Source organism: Bombus affinis, chromosome 15, assembly GCF_024516045.1.
Source record: "Bombus affinis isolate iyBomAffi1 chromosome 15, iyBomAffi1.2, whole genome shotgun sequence".
Classification (NCBI taxonomy): domain Eukaryota; kingdom Metazoa; phylum Arthropoda; class Insecta; order Hymenoptera; family Apidae; genus Bombus; species Bombus affinis.
Window position 1 is genome coordinate 4,367,717 of NC_066358.1, and position 17,406 is coordinate 4,385,122.

At 39.3% G+C, this 17,406-nt stretch overlaps 1 protein-coding gene across 2 annotated transcripts in view; it reads right to left on the reverse strand.

The window, feature by feature from the left end:
- Positions 1–589: 589 nt before the first annotated feature.
- LOC126924928 (disintegrin and metalloproteinase domain-containing protein 10-like) overlaps positions 590–17,406 on the reverse strand; it is a 156,877-nt gene continuing 140,060 nt past the window's right edge. For both annotated transcript variants that reach the window (XM_050739942.1, XM_050739943.1), the window contains exons 13-17: positions 8,914–9,081; positions 5,440–5,567; positions 4,644–4,758; positions 4,379–4,510; positions 590–2,933 (exon numbers count right to left, since the gene is read on the reverse strand). In XM_050739942.1, coding sequence (XP_050595899.1) covers positions 2,196–2,933; positions 4,379–4,510; positions 4,644–4,758; positions 5,440–5,567; positions 8,914–9,081 — 1,281 coding nt within the window. In that variant the 3' untranslated portion in view covers positions 590–2,195. The remainder of the gene's footprint in view (positions 2,934–4,378; positions 4,511–4,643; positions 4,759–5,439; positions 5,568–8,913; positions 9,082–17,406) is intronic.

Genomic DNA, 17,406 nt, shown 5'->3' on the forward strand with positions numbered 1-17,406 from the left:
ATTACATTTTTACGCACTCCAAATTTTTATCCTCGTCATTTGTATTATAGCGACATGTGTTTAAAGAAGAATCTACATTATATGTATGTAATCAAAATTGTAACTGATAAAACGTTAATAAAAAAATGATATTCGAATGGTTGTTTGGAATCTCCTCTTCAACCTGTTTGAAAATGGAAAATATTGGCAGATAGATAAAGGTAATGTAAGGGTTGTAAATTATTGAAAGAAAATTGCAGAGATTCATATTTGTCGTTTCTAAATTACTACGCCACTTTGATACGTGGCACGCTTCGTTTCAATTTTCAGTTTATGTTATACCCGCCGAGGTTAGATCGACTTCTTCGATATGGGAACGAAACTACGCTCGGTAAATTTCAGTCGATAACTTTGCTATTATTCCATTTTGCTTTCACAGATATAGTTTTACATATAAAATTATCATATTTCAAGCTTTACATAGACGATTTTTACAATAATATCGACTACGATTTTGATTTTGATATTTCATAAACATTGTACTTTGACATATAATCGCGTTTAGAATATTAATCAAATTATCTAAATTATTCTCAGGCTTTTCTTCTAACTTACTGTCACTTTTTCATATTTCATTTTGAGTATTTAATCGCTAAGCAAGGATTTTCTTGCAAAAATGTTGATACTCTAAAAAGTTACCAGCAGATGGGAAGTTTAATAGAACAGTCACACGTCGATAACGTTTGAATTCATGTTTACAGTTTGTTGGTAAAGTCGAACGTATTTTTATTTAAACGATTCACACGAAAGTTTTTCCAAACGTTCACTCTCTTTTTTTATTACATATTTAGGTATGTTACATTTCTTTCAAGCGGAGGTACAGTAAGAATTATAATCAACTTTTGTATTATTATTTTAATTAACGTCAGCTATAATAAGGAAACGTTCGTTCAAACGTACAGAGACGTTATAATAATATGCTCAAAATAATTGGCTATGGCAATATGAAATCCTTGGAAAAATTTGTCAAATATTTAACATTGAAGTCCTTATCGAACAAATTATAACTTCTTAGTAAGCGATATTATCGTATAATAAATAGATACATACTTAGATTTAGTGTACGTTCGATGTATTATTCAACAGAAATAGATTCAAGTAGTATAGGTCGAGCATGTCTGACACACGTGTCACTCAAAAGCCATAGTAACCACTTTCATAAGTTGAAATGTCGAGAAAAGTAACGAGTAGACCAAAAATACATGTATGCAAAATATTCAAAATATAATATTCATTGTAATATTTAGCGGATAAAACGAATCTTTAATTTCGTTTCACTTCTTTAATCATATTCATAAAGAAATGAATTTGCGTAATGAGACTCCAAACGCAGTACTTTCAAAATTTGCATTGAAATTTGTAATTATGTATGCAATTTCATTGCAATAATGGAATTTATGGAAGTGAATTGTTTGTCTTTTGAAAATTGAACATTAATCGCGTAAATGAATAAACAAACTGAAAAATGTATAAGAAGTAGATCTGATCAACTTGGCTTTTGAATGATAAATTGAGTTTCGAGAAAGAAACGAGGGATGCTGTAAGCTAACGAAATATCCATAATCGACGAATGATGGGAACACAGATGAGTTAATTGCGGGTTAATAATGAACGGTGACGCACGATTTATTATACAGTAACAATCGTTCGGTTTTTATATACACGAGTCTACGAAGTTCAGCGCTGGACGATCTTCCATCTACGTTTGGTCCGCTTCTAGGTGAAGAGCTCTCTGACTAAAATGAATTACAACAATCCATTCGATTCCGCAAACCTTGCTGGCCTTACTCTAAAAAGTAGTCTACGACGATAGCGGTATAAGATTCTGTACAATATTTACACTTAAAAAGATACGTCGTTTCTCAAATTTATTTCTCATCAACATTTTTGATTTCTCGTAGAATTATCGTAGAAGTATCTTCTTACAGTTCTCAACCCTTCAGTTCGTAATTTCGGGAACTACACAGTAGCTGCTTCAGTGCGTCAGAGAAACCAAAGTGGAAACTTAAAACACGAAGATTGTTGGAATAGCAGAATCAACTGTAAAATCGAAATAAATGTTTACCACAGACGAAAATACTCGCGGATGAGCGTTCCAGGTGAAAATAAACACTCAGATTCTCAGGTAAGAGTTCACGATACTTTCTCTTTCGAAACTAACTATCAGAGAGCAACACAGTCAAATCCGACGTCTGACTTCTCGTCTCTGAAGTCTCGCCAGGAGTGTCCGGAGTGTCAGGAGCCACTAGAGGCTCCGTTTGACACCTGTCTCCTCTTCTACAAGAACTCACGATCACCTTGGAACCGGTGCACAGTTTCTCAACTTGAACCGTCTTTCTCCAAGGTTGTGCACGCGTCGATTCACCACTGTTCGATTTTCTTCGTGTTGGAGAGGAACTTGCACGATTACGGCGACTTCCGACGAACAGCAGACAGACTCGCCTCCAGACGTCGGTCTCCTTCTCTGGCGAAACTACCACCATGAGTCTTTCATTCTCGTCTTTTTGTTTGCTTCCGTTCTTCTTGCTTTCTTCCTTCGTTTTATCCACGTTGCTTCTACACAGCTGTTCCACTTCGTTCGAAGATTTCTCCTCGGAGTTACGAACGGCCGAATCTCTGGCCAACAGTCGAGAAATCCGCGCGAGGAACGTGCCCGCCTCTGAGGACGCGTCCTTCTTCCTTCTCGGGGACGCGATGCTCTTCATCGTTTCGACGATCCTCCTTTTCAGCCACGAAATGTCCATAGATTGTACCTTCCGCACGGACGAACGCTCCCTTGTCGGCTCGTCGCTCGCGTTCGTCCCTTCGGAAACCGCGTGTAGCTGATCCCTTGTGCTTGCCAGAATTTTCACGCGGCTGTTGCGTCGTTTACTCAGGGAATACGTTACGAGCGCCTGCGGCATGAAACACACAATGCGGTTTTATATTTAAGGAAATGCTGATCGTTACGATTTAATTGGATTAAAGAGCGCGATGCGAAATAATTTGGTTGCTACGACGGATTTAAATGATAATGAAACTTGACGAACAAATTCGCGTCACGAAAAATAGAGAAAGGGGAAAGAGTATGTTCGTTAGGAGGACGTTGGGGCGGAAAAAGTTTGCGGCTGCATTATCCGCCGGCAAGATCCCACGGGATATGGTTTATAATATAATTCGTGGCGGCGTCGCGTTACCGTCGCTACTTTAAACCTATCTCCGGATGAATTTCCGGCTGCTTTCGCGGCCGTCGCAGCTCGGAAGTTGGCCAACTTGCGTGCAATTGAATTTACAATATATCTCGGTCGACACCTTCCTCCGCTTAATCGCCATTTTATAACGCGATCGCGAGAATACTCCACCTCTTGTATTTATTTTCTTCTATATTTTTCCCCTAATAATAATAAATAATAAATAAATAATCGTAGGAATCGTGCTTCTTTTTTCCTGTAATCTTCGATTGAAATATTTCGGAAAGATGTATGAGAAGGGTAAACTGCAAAGGGAAAGGGTAGACTGTTAATTAAATATTAAAGCTGGTAATTTATTTCAGGAAATTTTGATGTTTACCGTACATTTTTCGTTTTTAATCATAAACACTCACGCGCTCGGCTCGAAATTAAACGGAATAAAACAAACTGACTCATTGTTCGATCGTATTAAACGTTACAAAAATGTTCTTGCGCTTTTACGGGAAAACAGAACGAAAACATCGGTGTAATTGAATCGTTTTTCGCCGCGTGATGTTCGCAGCATGTGTATGTGTTTTCCAGGAGAACGAGATCGTGCAACTGTTCCTGGTGTTTTTTATGCGTATGTACAAATTTTAATTGACAAGACAGGTAATTGGCTTCGCGTGGGTATTCGATACGTCGACGATATTTTTTGCCCCGGATATGCAACTGCATTATCCGCACGCTTTCGAGATCAATTTGTTTCGACTGTGAACACGAGAATATATTTTATCGCAAACTGCAATATTCTCGAATTTGAAAAATAATGAGAATAGCAAAGGCGTTAAAGTTAATAGGACTCGAAAATTTGCGAATTGTTTGAACGTTTGGATAATCCGTTTTCAAATTTCTGACGTGTTTTTGATGCCATCCGTTCCAAATAACTTTCGATAATAAAAAGAAGAAAAGAAGAAAAGCTAACCGTAGCGTAATAATTCAGCATTTTTTATTTAAATTATCTTGCCTTTGTCAATTTCAAAAGTGTTACAATCGATATGAAATCTTCAGATTGGAAGATTCACCGATTAGAAAATCATCACGTTGTTTTAGAAATGGTTAAAATAAGCACGATACTTCGTCTGTTCGGATAAAAAAATAAAACTAGATGAAAAATAGACGAAACTTACCACGATTAACAGCGAAACAACAACGGTTACTGCAACGATGTACCAGCGATTGATCATCCAGCGTTGAAAACTCGCCAGAGTAGCGTCCGACAAAAGTCTTCGTAGAGTTGCCAGTGGTCCGCTTGGATCCACCTACAATAGAATCTCTATGATTAGAAAAGTAATCAGAGAGATGTAGAGAGAAGATTATTGTCCGAGTGACACGCGAGATTTTTTGATTTGAAAAAGGTTGAAGGGTCGTGGAGAAGTCTGAGCGGTGTATTACCTCTCGACATCTTTGGAAGACGTCGCAATAGCCATTGTAATCGTTGCACGGTGTGCCTGGCTTCGACAGCATATCAGGAATATCGTAAGGCGCTGAATTCCATGCGAACGATGATCTGTAAAGAGACGCACCTGCAATGACGTCTCGTTTGCTTGGTCGTTTTGATGTTTAGTTAACGACTCGTTTCTCTTTTTTCGACTAAGCTTTCGTCGTGTAAAAAGGTAACGAAGAAAAGGATATGTAGGAAGGATTTTCGGTCGCAGGCAGGTTTTTACTCGTTGAAAGGAGCGTGAATCTTTATTTAAAAGTATTTGCATATCGTTGAGTTTCTTATTGTATTTACATGTCAATTTCTCGAGTCCAAGTTTATTAAATTTCGAATCACTGAATAATATTTCTACATGCCTGTACAAATTTCATACCACGAAAATAAAATAGAACCTAGAGACAGAACAGAATAAAGTAGAATGTAGCCAAAAGTCCTTCATTAGAAACTAAGGATATGTGCAAATACTTTTTGTGGTCACTGTATGTATTGTATATACATAGTTAAATTCCTGCGAATGTTCATCGTCACAGGTTTCGTATCGGAAAAGCTCAACTGCGAAGTACCGGTAAAATGAAACTGAAAATCGAATATAATTATCACAAGGTCAAATCTCTTTAGTTGGAATTCTCTAGACACAGAGAAGGTAATTATTTCGAGGGTGAAAGTAGAGTTTCCCCCGCAGCAAAGTGAAACGAGTGACACGAACATTCGCGTGAAACCGCGTATTGTACAACGATCGTCTCTCACAGGCACGGTTGATCCTCTCCTGGCAATTTACAACAGAGTTCGCAGCTTTTGGTCGGGGGATCCACGGGCCCTGCGATGCACTGACAGGATTCCAAGCCGTAAGCCAGGCAAATGCTGCCGGTGCATTCCTGCAAGCAATGCAAGAGCCCGATAAAGTGTCAGCCTACGTGCATAGACCTCTAAATACGAGGTAATTTCCAGCAGGGTCACCGAAGATAGATAAGCTCGCGACTCGAACCTTGTTCTCGAACTGAATCGCATCTACACGATGCGCGGCGTCTTATCCTTTCTTCGTTGTTTGACTCGTTGAAGACGGTTTATACCGCAATACAGACTATCGTGTAAGTAATTTTCCAAGTTATGATCGCTAAGTTCGAATAGATTGTGTGTAATTGATACAGTGGTTCGCTATGTTGCGCGTTTGCCTTAGCTTTATCGTGCTGTATTTATTTATTTATTTGGTGTAATAAACGAGCTATGTCCTTTGAGAGCAATATAACAAATACAACGATAATGGAGTGCACAAAACAGAAGAAAATCCTTCGTTCGATGAAAAATAGATAGGTCGCGCGGGAGCATACATTACAAACAGGTCACGCAAGTTGATATTGAAGTGTCTTTGGTTCCGCATAAAAGGCTAATTAATTCATCGATTAACATGCATCGAGACGGGATGAGACTAGTTCGAAACTAGAAATAGTACGGCGAAGGGAACAATACATAGACTGTTTAATTTAACTTTATCTTTCGTTAATGTGTTGATTATATCGTAATAATCGCGTGATACGCAGACTATGGACATTTGTGAATTTATAGGAAATTAGAAATTTCAATATTACAGAGTAATACGTAAAAATACATAAAACAATCAATGTATAGTACTTATTGTAATGTTCAATAGATGAAATAAATTTATACTCAGATTCTATTCGTTTAATTTGAAAACACGATTTTCTCGTGTTGTTTTGTTCAACCACGTCGAATTTTAGGTATTTTTTGCATCTTTCCGTCAATTATTTTGGCAAGTAAAGTTGCGTCTTTTTTAGATGGTTGCGTGACGGTAAGAACGGTCGTTGTCGAGCAATGGCGAGAGGCAGCGCGGCACGGAAACAGCAAAGCAAATTGCAATCGACAGCCGGCCGCCCCCGTCTCGGCCTCTCTCGCTCGTTATTGTACTTGCAGATTAGAAAGCCTGTATTTTGGGAGTATCGATTCGTAGCTGCCGATGCGTACCGTCGAACTGTTGCACGTGTGCGGCTGAAACGCATTTTCCGCCTGGCTGACTATAATCGAATGTTTCTACTCGAACCTACAACTAGAGGAAATAACCTTGCGTCGTTATCACCGCTGTCCACTGTTCGCTTCCTCGTACGAAGAAGAACATGGCTTTTGATCCATGGATAATTTCGATCATTTCATATCCTTTCGATATGTATCTCCATAAAATTAATTCTCTTAGGAAAATTCACTTGCGGGCTAATTTATATCCTCCACTCAGTTTAATTTCTGTTCGATCGAGGAAATTTCACGATTTCTCGATAACTTTGTTTCGACGAGTGGACACAAGAAGATTGATAATTTCGATATTCTCCGTGCAGAATTTAATATTCTTAGAAAAACTTGGAAGATAATCTATGTTCTCCGCTGGATTTAATTTTGATTCTTAGCTGACTCTCGAGATTTCTTTACACCTTTGTCTCGACGAATGAATGTAAAAAGATAAGACGGCTTGCTATCAATGAATAATTCCGATAACTTCAAACTATTTATACATCTTCACCGTAGAAATAATTTTGTTAAAAAAATTCACTTGCAAGTTGATCTATATTCTCTACGCAGTTTAACTTCCATATGTTCGGATGAATTCCGAGATTTCCTGATACCTTTGATTTATATTCATTCATCGAACGATACCTTCGATGGATGAATAATTTCGATCCCTCCGATGTTCCTCTCTTCCGAAATTAATTTCATTAGGAAGAATGAAAAATTCACTCGGAATCTAATTCGTATTCTCCACGCGGTTTAACTCCAACCCGATCGACAAGGGCGGGGGATGAGTCTCAAGATTTCTTAACAGATGAATGTGCTACCGTGAGCTGAAGGGTATTTCATTGCGGGTGTGCGTGCGCACGGCAGCCGGAGCCTTAAATCTACCCTCGAGACTCGAAGCGCGCTCGTGGAGAAAGAGGAAGCTACGCGTAAGAAAATGCCACGCGTACATTTCGAAATCACTCCCTCGTGGATTCTTCCTTCCCTCTTTTTCCAGAAACAGAACCAATCGTAAGCTTCCTACATTCGAGCAGGGTTTTGCTGGTTTCGGTTTTCGAAGATCCACGGATTTTCTCGCGCTCCCAAAGTCGACGACTAATGGAAATTTCAATGCAAATCTTATCAAAGGAAAGTACCGGTGCAAAGATATTGTGTTTCAAAGAACGTCTACGTGTTCCTTTTCACGATTCTGGCATTTTTAACGTCATCTGTATATGGTTTTTTGTCACAGAGAAAATGATGATATTAATTTCACAGTACTGGTAGCAGGTACCATTTAATGATTTTGCAGATGACTTGTTAAAATCCATCAATATGAAAGGTTTCATCGAGCTTTGTGAACATTGTAACGATAGTTCGAGGCAATGTATACAAATATAGAGAAGTCATCTACACGAAGCTATCGCGTGTTATTTTTAATCAGTCTCGAAAAACGGTTCGGTTTCTTTTTGGTAGTATCTGTTGTGTAGCTCTAGCATAGTGTGTACCATATAGTCTTCCTCTAGTTCCTATTACGAACGAGAAAGTGGCAAGCAGTCTCCAATGAATAAGTAACTAGGCAAGCAGCTAGTTTCGCGCTAGGAAATCGTAAATTTCCGCGTAATTTCGGTCACCATCGTCCGCTGCAACGGACTCATTTTCGTCGCGAGGATAATTTAGACGAAACACGATCGTATTTCGCGATATAGCGGCACTTCGCTTTCGCCTCGGTTTCGCGCTGCTTGATCATCTGCGATCATAAAGCTGAGCGTCATGGCGTGTTTCAACACCAATAGAGTGCGACAGGCAAAGTTATTGTGGATTTTCATGCTCTGTAAACTTCAATTTATATATCCCTGTGTTCGTAAATGTTAAAACACTTTTTGAAGGAATGAGATGAATCTAAAAAGAGACTTGCTGAAATTGTTGTTGTTATTATTATTTCGGTTAGATCCGTGAGCAATGAAAGGTCCTATATTTAGAGTCTCATAAATAATGAAATTAAAATTGTTTCTGCGACTTCACATCTTCATAGACAGGAATAGACAACTGGGAGCTACATAGAGATTCGCTTCACTCGCTAAATGACATAACGAGTATTGTAATAGGAATATTTTCTATCTCTTTTATATATATAAAGATGTTCTGAAAAGAGACAGAAATTCACCAGAAGATAAAGGAGCAGCACGTAACAAGAGAGCAGACGGAAACGTCTAGACTCACCCCCATGTAGCAGACGAATTCCTCGTTGCATATGGTCTTGTTGGGCTTGTTGATGGATGGCGGGCACTGGGGACCACGGCCGTCGCAAAAGCTCGCATCCCTGCAACCGTTGTCGTCCCTGCACTTATCGCCGTTGCGCAGAGTACAGCCGGATGTGCAACAAGGGCCCTGGAAACAACCACCGAGAGATGAACGACACTGTCCTGTAACGGAAGATGGAAGCAACCAGCGAAAAAGAAAGAGAGTAGGACGCCGTGTATACCGTGTCCAGTTGGAAACGTGGTACGCGCTCGATCGGTTTTTAGGTCGCCTGAAAATATGACGAAGCTGTTCGTACGATGAATGTGTCAAAGGAGAACGCTTTCATTGTGAACCTTTCAAGGTCTGTATCAGGTATTGTCCACGCTAAGTTTCGGTAGCTTGAAAGCTCCTCTGTTTCCTTTTGCCAGACTATACACGTTGTCGTCATGGTATATACGTTATATCTGAGCAGCATGCATTAGCATGTACGGTCCTTTCTATGTATATCCAGGAACACCGAGTGCATAGAAAGAATGGTTTTTGGAAAACGCAGAATGGTATTTCCTGCGATATATTGCGGGAAATGGAAGTTTCGCGTGATTGTTTATGGCGAGTGACTGCATTTTAAGCGTTAGAAATGCGTGGGAAGAATATTTCTGGATCTAAAATAAGGAAAGAAGCGTTCAAGGTTACGTGGAATATTTGTCTAGTTTGTATGCTTTGGTCAAAGAAACGGTAAAATGGAAAAAGTAAGACACATTTCCCATAATGATGAATATTCCATCATTCCGTTGTTATTGTAATAATAAGAAAGGAATTCTATCGTATCGAAATCCCTAGGACGTTACAACTTGAGAAACAATGAAAAATCCGTACAATTAAATGGAGCAGAACGACGAAATGGAAGCGATAACCAAACGCGCGTTATCAGCAATAATTTCCTAACAAGTGATGGCAATTTTATAATTGCCGATCGTCGGCTGTGCCTTTGTCCGATCGAAAATTCATGATTCACCGTCCCGTCTGCTGCAACGTACGGCGTGACGTTGTTTTTTAAACGGATCCGCAGCGATATTCAGCGACTCGTGCGCGGGTTATCGGGCCCTGCCGCTTTGTCGCTCGTTAATTTATTTCGCCGCGCGTGTCGATGATAATGCGCGGTTCGGTGGAACGCGTTCCACTCCGGGGGGTATTGTGCGAGACCAGGAACAATATCTCGATTTTTCGAGCGATTTTCTGGACAGAACAATGGGCAACATTGTAGTGCGCACCAGAGGATTCGGGGCAACGCAATATCAAGACTGTTTTTTTCTCTTTCCCTCTCTCCCACTCTCTCGCCTTATTTCCGCTATTTTTTTTTCTTTTTTTGTTTGTTTTTCCTATTTCTCCGTAATTTGCGCCTCTTTGTTCTTGTTTTTTCCCCCTTTTTGGAAATGGGATTATTCATTTCCAGTAACCATTTCGACCGTGAATTTTTTTTATTTTTAATTCATTTTGTATAATTACACAGAACTCATTGTCATCTCTTTTTTTTCGTTGTTTTCATACTGGAAATTTCTTTTCCAATTTTTTAAATTGCGCCATACATTGCTCTGTGTCTACAACACGCTTTCGACGAAGGTAATGAAAATTCACTGAAAAAAAATGCAATTGGCGCTTGAAATCCATCCGTGTTGGAACTCGAACCATGGTTTCACAGTAATCAAGCACCCTATCGATTACGCTATCATGGCCGCTGGGATTGAATTGCCATTTTTCATATGAAAAGACCCTTGATAACACAGTTGGTTACTATGTATGACGATGTCATTCTCGTGACATGTGAAAAAATCCCTGATACCTGAACGCGTATTTTCACCCGTAACGTATCGAATCACAAATTCTAACCGTAATGCGATAATATTCATTATTATTAGCTTACTATAGCTTCATATTTGCAACAAGCTCATAAATCTACTCTGTTTCGTACGTTTGAATGCACGATTAAGCTTATAACTATTACATTACTCAGTGACGTGTGGTATGTACCAATTTTAACAAATAAACTGCAATTAACCGGTGAATAATTAGCAATCAATGCGTGCATCGAGAATATGTTCGAAGTTTGGCTACAAAACCGCTAATACGCGAATAGAACGCTATCGACTCTTTGGTTTTTTCCATTTTACCGGTCTGTTTATTTTCTATTTATTTGTTTAACAATGAGAGCGTTTCTTCTAACGTTATTCGAATTTGCATGCATTAATTTATTGTATACGTGTCGCTGTATTGAAAATCCACTTTTGCCAGAACACACACGCGACAATGAATATTTATGAAATTTAGGGAACAACGGGCAGAAGTTTCAGAGTTGGTCCCGAGGTGATACGTGCAAATACGTCGAAGAAATATTCGGGGAGACGAGGGTGCCAACAATCCGCGAAACCGTGATTTTACGCTCGAGAAACTTTCTCCCTGATTTTCTTTCTGTTCCGTGATCCACTTTAGACGATAAATATTCAAGTAATTCGACAATCTCGTGCCATCGATCTGTACGGTAAGGTAAAAATTAAAGGCCACTCGAATCTTTATTTTCGATACATTCAGAAATACTTCTAATGGTTTCTATTGAAATGAAAGTTGTTTCGCGAAACAGCTACTGTTAACATCATTGGATCACATTCCTCGGGGCTATGTATGTTTTCAATCATTCGCTAGAAAATGATAAATATTAGGAAGATCGCTTCTGTTGGAATTGTTGAGGTCTTTTTGACCCGTTGTTGAAATTCTCCAGCTGCGCGTTTCAAGATATTACGAAAGCATTTGGCGATTAAATACGTTGTCTGCGAGAAGGGTCGTGATTCTCGTTCTTACCAGCGACTTGCGAGCCCTCCATCTGCGAAATTGCTGTATCTGCCTCGCAGTTACATCCAAACTACTCATGTACGCGCGAGAAAATTGAATAGCGACGTGTTTTTAAAAAAATTGCAATCCATTAAAATCCAGTTAGAAATTAAGTCCGCTGGAAACATTAAATAATTTTTTACCTTTTCTTTTTTTTTAATGAAATTGAGAATGGCAAGCCAATTAATGGCAATATTTGTTAATTGAGACGTATCCTGGAAAACGTTGTATCGAGTAAATTGCTTTCAAAGCATTACTATGTCATCTGTCCGACGTAACATGCGTACATTTCACTTAGGATTCTAACTCAATACGCAGGAACTCTAATTCTAGCAACACCTTTCCCTTTACGCGGAAGATTTACGAAATTCCAATAAACGAATCTAATAACATTCTTGCTACAATCTACAGTGAAGTTAGCTTCTTGTATCGAGGAACTGGTCCGCGTCGGAAGACACTGCAAGAGAGAAATAGAGACAGGGAATTCCGTAGCGTGACAATTTTCGGTTTAATTAAATCGACGAACGAAAGAGGTTCGTCGGATGCTGAACGGGGAAACGTTTAAACGAATCGAATGATTTTCGCTTAACGTGCAGATAAGAACGATCCACGGTTTGAATATCTGATAGAAGGATACCCGTGGGACCGGCAGCCGATGCTTGGAAAATAAGGTTCCTCGGTCTGATACGTTTTCCGGTTCAACGAATTGGCACGGAAAGCAGCGGAAGGAATTTGATGCTGATGCAAGTGGATGTATTCTCGATCTGTGCATATATCAAAAAAATAAATAACCCGATGGAAAGGTGCATTCAGTCTATGAGAATATTACTGTCGAGCGGAAATCCGGTCCTGCGTGCGGCTCTCTCTCTCTCTCTCTCTTCTAATAATACGTCACTTTCTGGATCCACTTGTTCATAGAAAAAATTCAACATAAATTTTTATGGGTAATTATTTAGAATAGGTACACTATACTAATTTCGATGATTTTTAGATATATAGTAAAGGTATTTCCGAGTAAATAAACAACATATTTTTAGCTTTACGACCAAGTAAACAGACAACTTTCGTACTGACGACGAGTTTAAAAATTACTTCCCTGTAAAAGTAGAAAATTTAATTTTTCATGTTTGTTCCATGTAGTTTTCACGTATTACTATTATTATTATTATTATTATTATTATCCCTATCTCTTATTTATTTTCCCTTTACGTAATTTAGCATATCAAAGTGAAGCGAGGTATACGAAGGAGAAGAGAAAACGAAAAAGAGAATGTCGGAAAGATTGCGGAAGATTCGAGGAAGATTCGCCAATTACAGATTCGAAAAGATTTTCAATTTCCCTTAAGGGTCGACGGCGTTTAATCACGCCTTTATATCAGGATCCAAGAGAAAGCATGCTTCATTCCAAGTTGGCGATTAACGTTTTCAATCAGAGAAGGATAAGACTTATCTCTAAACGGCTGCGAAGCTGCAATTCCCAAGAAGATTTAGGATTGCTTTAATGCCTCGACCGCGCGGTCGACGTCAAGAGTCTTGCCCTTTATTTAGACCCGCGTCTATCTTGGGTATTCTTAATTACGAGCGATAAGATGTATCGTCGAACGCTGAGAGAGCCTCGTTCCCATAAAGGTTACAATTTTGAGAAGATTGAGAATAAGCCTTGAAATTTAAATTGCTCGAGAAATCTACTCGGCGATCGCTTAATCAACCCTCCCTTTATTTCAGTCCATGTTTACGTAATCGTACATCCTGTTAATTAGTCTTATCAGCTGTGTCATAACTTCGGCGAAGTTTCGTAGACGATACTGATACAAGATTCCTACGAGAGATCCTGAAAGTTCGCTTAAAAAGATTAAAACTTAACTTCGAACTTTTCTTAGACCCGCGTTAAACCGTTTATGATTCATTTTATTCGTATTATAAGGATTCTCTGCGATATTTTTTATTTACGATTCTCGAATGAATTATTCAAAGCGTGAAAGTATAGCAGAATTCTAAAGAAAAGATCTAGATATTTGTTTAGTTCACACGAGACGCATTTTAATTGTAAAATTACAGGCGAATCGATTTGTTAAAGTGAAGATTAGTGAGATGAAATTGTCAATTCTTCATTAAATATTCATCAAAATATTGGTATGATGATCTTATATGAGTTTAGGTTTGGGACATGAGTAAAAATAACAACATAAATTTTATCATTTGATGAAGATTTAAAACGTGTATTCTACTTCAATCTAAGGATACTAAATAATAGAACGTCTTTCAGTCAGCAATTTTAATTAGGCAATTTAATTTGGATGTAATCTATCGGTTCTGTACAAACAATAATGCTTCTAAAGTAGTCATGTTTAATTAATAATTCATTATTGATTCATACAGTCTTATCAAACTAAATCATAGTGTTTGAATATTTACGAAGCAAAAGTAGTTTAGAAGCGAAAATTATTTGCGGCGTAAAGTCCGAATTTACTTGGCACACACACACACATACAGATCTACACGAACCTGTATAGTGAACATGTAATAACGAAAATCAAGCAGCCCTCTTGGTTGGAACCTTACGTTCACGTTGAGTCTTGGTCTTCGCGAACCGAGACGTAATAACACAGACTGAAACGAATCAATTTATCGAATTTCAATACTTCAATAGCAAGAATTCCTTACTCGAAGGAGGCGGATGGTGCGACAATGGCGGGAAATCACGAAACTCCGTCCTCGAGTAATTGCCGCTGCGGATGTAGCAAAATGTTGCGGCTAACGAAGCGAAGAATTATTCGAATCATCCCTGATGGAATTCATCCGGTTCGATATAGCTGTATAGAAACATTTGGTGACCAGATCAAATCACTTATCCTTTGATATTTGTCATGTAAATAATCGCATTGTGCACAGGATGTTAAATGAGAACCGCAGATTTAGAAACAATTTCCCACTTGTGAACCAGCAAAATCTAAATGTCAATTGAGTATTTCATACAGATACGTATACTAGCTACAAAAAGTTGCACTTATTTTCCAATAAAGCTTCTTTTTTTTCTTTTTTTTTTTTGGTTGGTGTAGTCATACGAAAGTACTACCAAATGATGTGAAACTTAATATACTTCGACTAAATCAATTAGTATATAAGTGCTATCATAGGTACAATGGTGTAAAAATACTTTTTGTAGCCACCGTGCATTTATAAGAAACGTTTAACGTGAAAAATTAATATCCCAACGGATCGATATATCGTTCGTCTTAAAATAACTCTTCGATCGATCGAGGAGAATTTTCCACGATGTTCAACTATATGGAGCAAATCAAAAAGCGTTTGCCATTTTTCGCGAATAAAGGGCTCAAGATAAGATCTGTCTCGCGTTCTCGCGAATTAATGCGGAATATTGGCGAGCGAAGGACGCCAAACAGAGGGATCGCCGAGGGGGTGAATATTCACCGATATTCTCGACGGTGTCGCGTTCTTTCCGTGATGGCATTAAGGATAAGAGATTGCGATCCCGCGAGATGTTCTTCTCTCGGAAAATGAACCACGTATAGGTGTCACGATTGAAACGCAAATATAAGCGCCGCTATGCACGTGTGTCTGCTTGGCTGTGTGCAACAGCAAAACTCCGTCTCGTGAAAATAGAACGCGGGGGATTCGTTTTACCGAAGGAAGTCACATTACCACTCCGCGTTTGAAGGATCGAATCTCCCGAGATAGCTAGATCGTTTCTCGACATTCAACGCTTGCATCGTATATTCATTAAAGTGCTCTCGAGAATAACGATGACGCTGTCTCTCCTTATGATATACAATGATGACGACCATTTGCAAGCGTCTGTGAACGAACACAAACATTCGAAATATTTTCCGAAATAGTAACTTATTTTGTTGTTACTAGAATTCGCTCGCATCTTTTAAACGTCTAATTTTAAAGCCTTCAAACTTGAGTATAAATGAATATGAAATTATCTAGAAACCTTAAAGAGACTAACGATTATCGCTCGGATATTCTAAAAATACTTTGCCTTCCTAATCGTGCTATAATTTTGATCAACAAAGATCGCAAGCCTATTTTCTTCTTTCTTCCTTACCGAAATAAGATGTCTAAAACATCTGAAAACGAACACTGATCATCTTAATCCGGCTATTAATAATTTCAAGCTTTAGAATCGCCATCGAAAATAATGTACCCTTCCCATCTTACGAGCTGTACGTGTTTCCATCCCCGCAAACATGCTCCTTCTGCTTTATCTTTCTAGTACCTGGTTGTTTTCCTTTGCTTCCACTATTTATCTTTCTTCTTGTTCCGTCCCCTGTTTTCTTTCCTCGCTAGCAGCTCGTTTCCAGCACTTTTTCTCACCCTCCGCTCCACTCGTTCTCTCATCAGTCTCGACCCTGCACCTCCTTCGTTATCTTTCTCAATTTTTTCTTCACCATTCTTATTCCACCCCTGCTGCCAACCTCTCAGCTCTTACGCTTAATGTCCACAGTTTGCTTGGTTCTTCCAGCACCTTGCTTCATCCTTTTTCCACCTCTTTGCCTCTTGTTTATCGTCCTCGTCGTTCAACCTGGCCGAGGAACGGGGAAAGACGTCGTCCATTCGTCTACGTCTTCACGCTTTACGAATCTACGTGTTTTGCATCCGGCACTTTTCTCCCGTGATGCACCTAATGCATCGACTTCCGCGAACGTTGCTTGCACGGATGTTTTGCTATTTCTTTTTTTCATCGGTTCACGCTTCTGCTCTTTTTACTTTTCAGTCACGCCTATGTCACCTCGGTGGTGGCACCGATCGCGGTCGTTCTTCTCGCTTTGTCCTGTTTCTTTGGTTTATCACACGCTACGGCTGCCGCCAGAAACCATCGCGAACGCGAGGCGTGATGCTATCGCGATAAAAACAATCTCCGCGCGGCACTATTTTAGGGGCCATAGTGCCTTTTTTAGTAGCTATAACTTATACAAATCCGCGAGTAATTGCACTCGATTGTCTGGGAAGAATCACGGGACAGGCCCGCAGTCGATTCCCAGGACATAATGCCGAGGCAGTGGAACAGGAACAGGGGTGAATACATCAGAAACGAAGTATTTTAAAATTACAGTCTATTCACGGACTTTACGCGCATAATTAGTAGCGAGGGGCATGAAAAAGAGGCGATAAAACGCGGCAATTGCCAAGTCGGTCGAACAATGCCATTGTAATTATTTTTCAGCATTGAAAACCTCGTTACTGGCATTTCGGACTTTGCAAGTTCGTGCATTAATTAGTACGTAGACAACGTGCCGCGGAGGAAACAAAGAAGGAAAAAGTACCATCAAGCGGCCGAAAAAAAAAAGAAAAAATAAAAAGAAGGAGCGAGGGAAGCGAACCGATATCGATGTTAATCCACGAAATTTCGAAAGAACGATCTACTAACTCTGGAATCAAACGTTTCCTCTCGTACAATATAACAAGATTAATTGTTTTTGGTTCGCGGAGAGTTTCCCATTCGTGCTTCGCCGAGGCTTCCTAGCCGATAGCAGCCTCCTCGATTTCAGTTTGATTAATTAGTCCCGTTTTCCGGAATACTACGAGCAAGGCGGTGAATGCGCTAGTGTACGCCAGGGTGAC